This window comes from Trachurus trachurus, assembly GCF_905171665.1.
Source record: "Trachurus trachurus genome assembly, chromosome: 20".
NCBI lineage: Eukaryota > Metazoa > Chordata > Actinopteri > Carangiformes > Carangidae > Trachurus > Trachurus trachurus.
In genome coordinates this window covers 15,081,362-15,089,814 of record NC_139911.1, presented here as the reverse complement: position 1 = coordinate 15,089,814, position 8,453 = coordinate 15,081,362, and the positions used below count along the sequence as shown (strand labels likewise).

The window sequence follows — 8,453 nt, the reverse complement described above, 5'->3', positions numbered from 1 at the left end:
TTTTCTCCAAAATCACTGAACCGATTTCAACCAAACCTTCTGCGTTGGACTCCCCTCGGACCCCCAGATGATATATCCGAGTTTGGAGAAATTTGTGGTCAAAAAAAAAAAAACGACAATTAAAATTTTTTAAAATTAAATTTTTTTTTTTTTTTTTTTACCTTTTTTGTAAATTCTTTTTTAAATCGCCTGTGTGGTTTTTGGTCATTTTCTCCAAAACCACCGGCCCGATTTCAACCAAACCTTCTGCGTTGGACTCCCCTCGGACCCCCAGATGATATATCAAAGTTTGGAGAAATTTTAATTTTTGGTCAAAAGAAAAGAAATCTAACCCACACGGTGGCCTTTTTTTTCAAAATGGCCTATGTGGCTTTTGGTCATTTTCTCCAAAATCACTGAACCGATTTCAACCAAACCTTCTGCGTTGGACTCCCCTCGGACCCCCAGATGATATATCCGAGTTTGGAGATATTTTGAATGACATTTTGGCCCAAAATTCAAATTTCTCCAAACTCGAATCTGGGCAAGGCAAGGCAAGGCAAGGCAAGGCGGCAAGGCATCTTTATTTATAGCGCATTTCATACCAATTAAGGCAACTCAATGTGCTTTACATAAAGACAAAACTTTTTTTTTTTAAAGAGAAGCATAAAACAGAATAAAAACAAACACTAAAAACAATGTTAAAAGCAAGAGCAAATAAGTAAAATAAAAGAAAATAGATAAAGTTTAAAGTTATTAAAAAGAGCGCACGTGAAAAGAGATGTCTGACATCTGGGGGTCATCTGAATCAGATCAATCAGCCTGGAAATGGCAAAGAGGTTTTAATAACAACATTTCAAGATTCTACTATGAATTCACTGGCACGGGTTGATTATAAAAAAATTAAAAAAAAGGCAACGAAAGCGCCACGACATCATTACGTAACCGGAAACGGAGCAAATAGTCTGGGTAGCGTTTTTCACCACCACACTACCACCAGCAGCAGCAGCAGCTAACGGGCAACGGCAGAGGAGCAGTGCGAGCAGCCGAGTCAACACGGAGCAGCCACTCTCAACAACACCCCCGTGTTTGCACGATACGTGGGGCATTTAGCGACACGCTAAACCTACGACAACAAGCCACCACGTCTATGTAACCGCACATCGTTGGGTTGTTTGGGTTTTTTTTTTTTTAGATGTTGCCGGGGCGTATGGAGGAGTTAACGTTGAAAAGGTCGGTGAGGTGTTGTGCGGACAAGAGATCATCCAGCTAATGTTAGCTAGCCGCAGCCAGCCAGCCGCGGATCGCTCGGTGTGTGGACCTGAGAGTGGAGAGGCTCGGTGCTGCTGCTGCTGCCGCTGCTGCCCGCTCTGCTGACGGACTGGGACCGGGACTGGGACTGGGGACTGGTACCGACCTAAACAATGGGCCTCATATTCGCCAAACTGTGGAGCTTCTTCTGTAACCAAGGTGGGTGTCGGTGAAATTGTCACGGCTCACTAACCTCCCGCTAACTACAAGCCGCTCAACCGGGGATAACGAGAGCTGTTAGCCCCGTTAGCTCGAAGTGAGCCACAAAAGCCATAATAACAGATGGAGGAGGGGGGGAAATATGTGACTCGAGGACCGTGGCTGCTGAAGCTCTGCTCGTTTCAACTGTCTTTTGTTCAACTTGTGAAGTGAAAACAACAGGCGTTTCAAACGGCAGCCTCTCTCCATACACCACAAACCACTTCTAGTACGCAAATCTCTTTATCAGTTTCACAACTAACATGATTATCTTAAGTCACCGTAAGCCTACAGGAGCGCATTCATCGACTTGTCAATCAGCTTTAACTTACTTTTCAGGACACATTGCATCACTTTCCCCATCGACTTGCTGGAAAGCTTGTTTAATGTAAACAGTCTAAAGTCTCCGTTGAGAAAGTCGCTTTACTCACTAATAAGAGTTTCATAGATTTCTTATACAAACATCTACTGAGTTGACATCGAGTCAGAAAGTTCAAACTATAGGGTCGGTAAAAATAACACTGGGTAGGACTGTTTCTGCAGATGTTGCCTCGTGTTGGGTGTAATGATGTATGTGTATGTTCGGGGCTATGATTGTATTTAGTTGTTGGTAAATTGAACTGAGTCTTATAACTTTCATAGTACAGGGTGTAATGCTTCCCACTGCTCTGTATTTTTGTGTGTTTGGTAAAATTGTAATCAATACCTAAATGGGAAATAGTTTTTGAACTGGAACGCGATTCACCCTGGATAAAGGTTCATCTGCAGGCTGAAGTCAAAGCAGCAAACATTTCTAAGTTTGTTCTGCCCCAGTGGTCGTCGTTATTATGAAGGGATACTGAACTTCATAGGACCGTGTCCATGTCCCATCTCTGCATGGCCTCTGGGATGTGAGAGAGGGACGTCTGCATCCAGTCCCGGATTCTGAATTTCACTGTTTACAGAGTCAATGTCAATCCTCCTCGTTCACTTCAACAGATTCCAGTGATTCTGAGTGAATTTATTCCACACGGACTAGAAGCTAAATCCATCAACATTTACATATTTTATTTTTCTCATACATTATAGTATACGGATCTATTCACTATTCTTGGACCAACTGTAACGTAATGTAATTTGACCCCTGATCAATAAACTTTTCTGATTCTGGCAATCAACAGGTTTTAATTAACAAAAGTAACTAATCAAACCAGAGACATTACAACTGACCATGTAGTTGCATTTAATAATAATATCACCATGTCTTTGATCCTGAAACCTTTGGTATGTGCTGTAAAATCATGATTAAATACACATTTAAAAGCCGTAGGTCCAGCTTGAATCATCTGGAGAAAACGTCTTTCCCCTTGAAATCTTTTATGATGGTAATGGCAACGTGTCAGTGTAGTTGTGCTGTTAGGGTTATCACAGGGTAGCTCCTCTTTAAGGAAGCAATAGACATCAAACATCCTCTAAAAAAGCCAGTGTGGTTCACAGAGACGGTCGAAACTGCGAACCCTCTGACCAGACTTCCTTCCTCCCCGACATCCAGAGAGGCCTCAGACGGCCGGAAAAAAGTCAAAACAGTAAAAGTGGGATATTTTAACATGTACGTGTCACCTCTGATTCTGCGGCGAGCTGGTGGTGTTTGCCTGCTTGACAGTCCTCAAAGGCCTGCTAGCTGGTTTTATGAATGGTAAGGATTTACTGCGGGGTCAATGACGCCTGGAAAAAATGAAGTCGGGAGGTTTTGAGGAAGGAAGGAAGGAAGTTCAGTCTTTATGGTTTTGGAGCAGCAGTCAATGCCATGAACAACAATGACACTGTATGGACTGAAACTAGATGTGCTATACGACATACATTCATCTTCTTCATAATGTGTTTTTCCCACAGACGAGTGATTTATTGTGTCTGTTTTGCAGAGCACAAGGTGATCATCGTTGGACTTGACAACGCAGGGAAAACCACTATACTCTACCAATTGTAAGTCGCGTCATATTGTCGAATTCCCGCCTCGTTCGCTTGTTTTGAAACTTGCAGAAAATTCACTTCATGATTCTGTCCTATGAAGCCTGATGAACGAAGTGGTCCATACGTCTCCCACCATCGGCAGCAACGTGGAGGAAATAGTGGTGAAGAACACGCACTTCCTGATGTGGGACATAGGAGGACAGGAGTCCCTCAGGTCCTCCTGGAACACCTACTACTCCAATACAGAGGTGAGAAATACAAACTTCTTGTCGTGCAGAGCTCAAGTATTGTCCGTTTTCCTCCTCCTGAGCGTGGCAGCTGGTGTGTGTGTGTGTTTGTTCAGAGCACAGACGGCAGCAGGGGCCGCCCAAGTCAAAGGGTTAGGGTTAGGTCACCCTTTCACAAAGGGGCCCGTCTGAAAAGCAAAGCCGGGGTCAGACTCTTGCTGCGGCGAGGAAGAATAAGAGAAACACAACAGAGGCAGATGTGTGGCAGATTTGAAAGAAAGCTCGCCACAGAAGCACGAGCGCTTCACTTTGCTGATGCAACATCTGCCAGACACTTTTCTTTTTTCTTTTTTTACTTCGGTCTCACAGGCAACATGTAATTTTACTGATTGATGCATCTTCCATACAAAGTCCCTGACAAAGGATACATGACATGGATATTCAGAAGGACTTTAACCTGTATTTGACTGTTCATACACTACACAACAGGTCCCGTCCATTTAAACAAGACCTGACCCTCAGAACGAGCTCCGTTTCACTTCTCTACCCCAGAGCAGCGTGAGGTTTTACTGAGAGCTGACACAACAAGTCAGTTACCAGGCAGTTATGAGAAATGATTAGTGGTCGTTGTGGTATTTCTGAGGTCCAGTTTGTCAGTTGTAAGGATGTGCTGGATATCTATAATAAAGTAATCTATCTATCTATCTATCTATCTATCTATCTATCTATCTATCTGACAATCTGACAAATTTGACTGCTTTTTTTTAAAACTTGTGTTACTTTTGACTGCTGTTTAAAAAAAAAAATCTGCAATGATTTCCATTTTAGTAGTTTTTAATATACAACAATTAGCAGGTTTATCTTTTTTTTTTGTTAATTGTTAATACGCTTACACAAAGCTTTAGACAAGACATGCACATACACATTCAACATAGTAATATATATCACAAGCACAACACGACAACAGAAAAAGAAAAAGCACTTGAATAATTAAAACAAAGCAAAATAAATCCAAATAAGATTCTTCACTTAGTCTTCCACTATATTGTTGTGAGCAGTGTTAATGATGATGTGGTAGACAGATGTTCTTTGCCTCATCGTTTTAACACAAGTTTAACTGTTGAGATGTTAAAGTATCTTTGCACTCAATAAATGTTAAATTTATGACAGAGTTGTCCAGGAACCGTAAACATCTATCACAGTAGATTTCCCATAGGAGTTAACGAGAAGTCTGTAGTTACTATAGTAACCTGTGTGTTCAACCTTTCTCTCCAAAGTTAAACAGTGGTGTAACACCCTTGTTGTTATCTGGGTCACATTCTTGTTAGATTTCGACACGTTTTGACTCATTTGCTTGTAATTCAAAAAAAAAGGAGAAAAAGTGTCCTTTTCCTGAGTCGTCGCCTCGGTTTTAACGGCGTCTCTCACATCACAAAATTAATGTGCCTTTGGTCTTTTGTCACACAGGGTCACTGTCTCTCATTCAAAAAGGGGCTATTAGCATAGCAGTCACCAGCACCCATTGTGAGACTCTTGGCCTGGAAATGCCCACCCGCTGTGTTGCATTTCACTGCTGTAAATGTCTTTTGAAAAGAGGTCGCTCAGTGTGATTTTCTTTTTTGTGTGAATGTGTATGTCCTTCTCTGCAGTTCATCATCCTGGTGGTGGACAGCACAGACAGAGAGAGACTGGCCATCTCTAAAGAGGAGCTCTACAGGATGTTGGCGCATGAGGTAAAACTCCCATCTTAACAAGTCTCAGTATGGGCATAAGGAAGCAGACTACACAGAGCCGGCTCTGTTTTTGTAATGCACATTGATTTTCCGCCACGGTTCGCTTTTTCCACCGGGCTACATTGTTTAGAGCTCGTGGTCAAGAGGTCGCAGAAAGCAGCGTTGTGATTTCATTGTTCTCCGTCCTCTCCCTCAGGACCTGCGGAAAGCAGCTGTGTTGATATTTGCCAACAAGCAGGATATGAAGGACTGTATGTCTGCGGCAGAGATCTCCAAATACCTCACCCTGAGCTCCATCAAAGACCACCCCTGGCACATACAGTCCTGCTGTGCACTTACAGGAGAGGGGTAAGACACATCTGTTGATGGTTTGACTGAACGGTGTCAGACGGCGACGGGCACACATGGTGAATTTTAAGAATTTTAATTCACTGGAGGATCAGACAATAAATGAACTTCCATCGACCCACCGCCGTCCAAAGCCTTTCCAGCTGCTGGAATAACTATACAATAACTATACACATGTTTTTAATTGATCCTCTGATGGTGGCACATTATAATTAATGTCTCCCATAAAACAGCTCAGAGTTTTTTTTCACATGTGTAAGACAAACTTCTGCCAAGAGACAAAGGATAGTCCTAACTCAACTGAGAAAACAAAAACAGTTGTGTGTATGTGTGCATCAGCTTAACAAATAGTTGTGAAATTTGTACTAAATTGTGTTTTGTTTTGTCTTAAAAAGACAGAACATTTGGTGAAGCTGTAGAAAGTCCAGAGTTGTTGAACTTTTGTTGCGCAGATTTGAAAGTGATGTCTTGAAATCAGCTGTTGTACCGTTTTACACCACCAGATGTCGCCATATGTGCAGAGTTGAAGCTTCAGATTTTTTTTCCAGTCAGAACAAAAACAAAAGCCTCATAGCTTCCTAAGCCTCCTCCTACTGTTGACCTACAGCTGGCATGAGCCTCGGGGGAACAAACCGCTTTGTTTTTCTATTGAAATTATGTCTTTAGGTTTGCACATTTTCCTGCCACTGACCTCTACAACTTCATTGTTCTTCCAGTTTATGCCAAGGTCTTGAGTGGATGACTTCCAGAGCTGGACTCAGATAGCCCCTCCCTCAGCCATCGATGGCCTGACTACCTGCACCACCCACAGGGCGGCAAAAAAACGGCTGTCTAATTGTTCCTTTTTATTTTTTTAACGACAAAGTTGGACCTTGACCTCTGCAGACGGCACAGTACGGGAGCACTGACGCGTCTAATCGCTGCGGCGGAGCTGATAACTTCTCCCAGTCTGCGAATTTGCTCGAACCAGAGTCTATGAACTGAGTTGGTTACGGAAAGAGGAGGAGAAGAGGATTATTTCAGTTCAGAGGACGTCCATGTGTGAGGCAGGGCTGCACTGGACACTGAACATTTACACGACTACATATCATGGTACACTACACCATATCATTTCAGAGTATGCCATAAACATCACATCGATGCCCAGCTTGGAAAAATATGATGCAGCTCTATTATTACTGTTATTATTCCTTTTTTTTTCTTCTTCTTTTTTTCTCATTAATTTGCCTCCGTTATACGTTTGTTCATGTTCAGGTCAAATTAAAACAGGACAAACAAAGGGATTACAAACAGTATTGTAAAACCAGTTATCATGGTGATGGTGGCACAGAGTTTTGCACAGAGCTTATCAGGAGTTTTATACAATAATGTTTGCATGATGTTGTTTTTGTTTTCCAATATCTGTTACATGTCATTTCAGTTTCATAAGCTACACTGTTGGTGGTTCCTCCTCTTACTAAAACCTATTGGTGCCGTATTGAATTGTGGTGAAGTTACGAAATCTCCCTTTTTATTAACTTTGAGCCTGTACTTGTATGTTAAGCCAAATTCGCTAGGTTAAAGTGTCGGCATGCAATTTTTTTTTTCCATGAATCTAACCCTCTAAATGGAAATGACATCATCTATTTATTGAATTCAGCTAAACATGAAATACGGCTGCAACATAATTTTCAGTGCAAGTACAAAGCTCTGTTTTATAACAGTATTTTAAATTTAAACACGGCTATGTCAGTGATGCATTATGATTTTTATTTAATTTTATTCTTTTACGTTTTGCTTTTATAGACTGCTCATTTGTTGCTCTAGATCTGTTTTGTATTAACAGACGATCATTGGTGCTCCACAGGTGTGTGACTGATCCACTGCATCCTAATGTAAACATTTCATTAATTTCCTGCTGCCATTTCGGGAAAGTATTCCTCTTAAAAACGTTTTTGTACTTTTTAATCAAAGGGATCAGGATAAGCTGCCGGTGCCACACGTTTACGGGAAGTTGTTACTCTTCGACCACTTTGAACTCCCAGCGTTCAGTGGTTTAGTAGCATTAAGATCTTAAATCAATATTTTGACCATCATATAGCTACAATACTTGATCCTCAGCCTTAACTAAGCTGTTGCGAGTGTCTGGAGGACTGTATGTGTATGAATCTGACCGCCTCATGGTTTTTTATTTTAGTTTCCCTCTACGAAGCGGTATGAGTTCCTTGAACTTGCTAACAGATCTATGCACGTGTCACTTTGTTCCATAGTGGCCAAAAGGGAGGAGGTGCATCAGTTTTCAAGTCTTGAACCAAAATGGTGAAGAACTGGTAAGGATCTTGCTCCTCGACTGCCTCTGGGGTCTCTTGAATATATTAAACATTGGTTGTGGGACAAGGTATTTTTTACACTAAACAGGAAAAGGTAAACTGTGCCCCCCAGACTCTTTGCAGCATTGAGGTTTACAAAGTATTTACCTTGATCTCACAAAGCAAGGGAACTGATCTTATACCGTCAGTGTAGTGGTGTATAGTCTGGGTCATGTACGTATGTTTTGTTTTCAATAAAAGTTTGTTTTGAACTTTGAGCCCGACTCAGTTTTTTTTTTTGTAATGACTGTTTCTCTGTTTGAAAAGACAATCAGGCTTATCTGATTCAAACACCAGTTTATTCACATCTGTAATATATCGGCCAAACGAAGCACAAAGCAGTCAAGAAAAGACACAGA

General features: G+C 41.6%; 1 protein-coding gene across 1 annotated transcript; it reads left to right on the top strand.

Moving 5' to 3' along the window:
• The first annotated feature begins 977 nt into the window (after nt 1-977).
• arl8 (ADP-ribosylation factor-like 8) lies at nt 978-8,312 on the top strand. The gene is made up of 6 exons (XM_083995901.1): nt 978-1,449; nt 3,390-3,450; nt 3,539-3,686; nt 5,315-5,398; nt 5,595-5,746; nt 6,463-8,312. The coding sequence occupies exons 1-6, from the start codon at nt 1,404-1,406 to the stop codon at nt 6,509-6,511; spliced, it is 540 nt and encodes a 179-aa protein (XP_083852027.1). The 5' UTR covers nt 978-1,403; the 3' UTR covers nt 6,512-8,312.
• The last annotated feature ends 141 nt before the right edge of the window (nt 8,313-8,453 follow it).

Excerpts from the sequence above, each read along its gene's own strand:
- arl8 (XM_083995901.1), top strand. The coding sequence starts at position 1,404 with ATGGGCCTCATATTCGCCAAACTGTGGAGCTTCTTCTGTAACCAAG. Across the intron at positions 3,451-3,538 it reads ACCACTATACTCTACCAATT|CCTGATGAACGAAGTGGTCC; the intron begins GTAAGTCGCGTC and ends TGTCCTATGAAG. Across the intron at positions 3,687-5,314 it reads CCTACTACTCCAATACAGAG|TTCATCATCCTGGTGGTGGA; the intron begins GTGAGAAATACA and ends CCTTCTCTGCAG.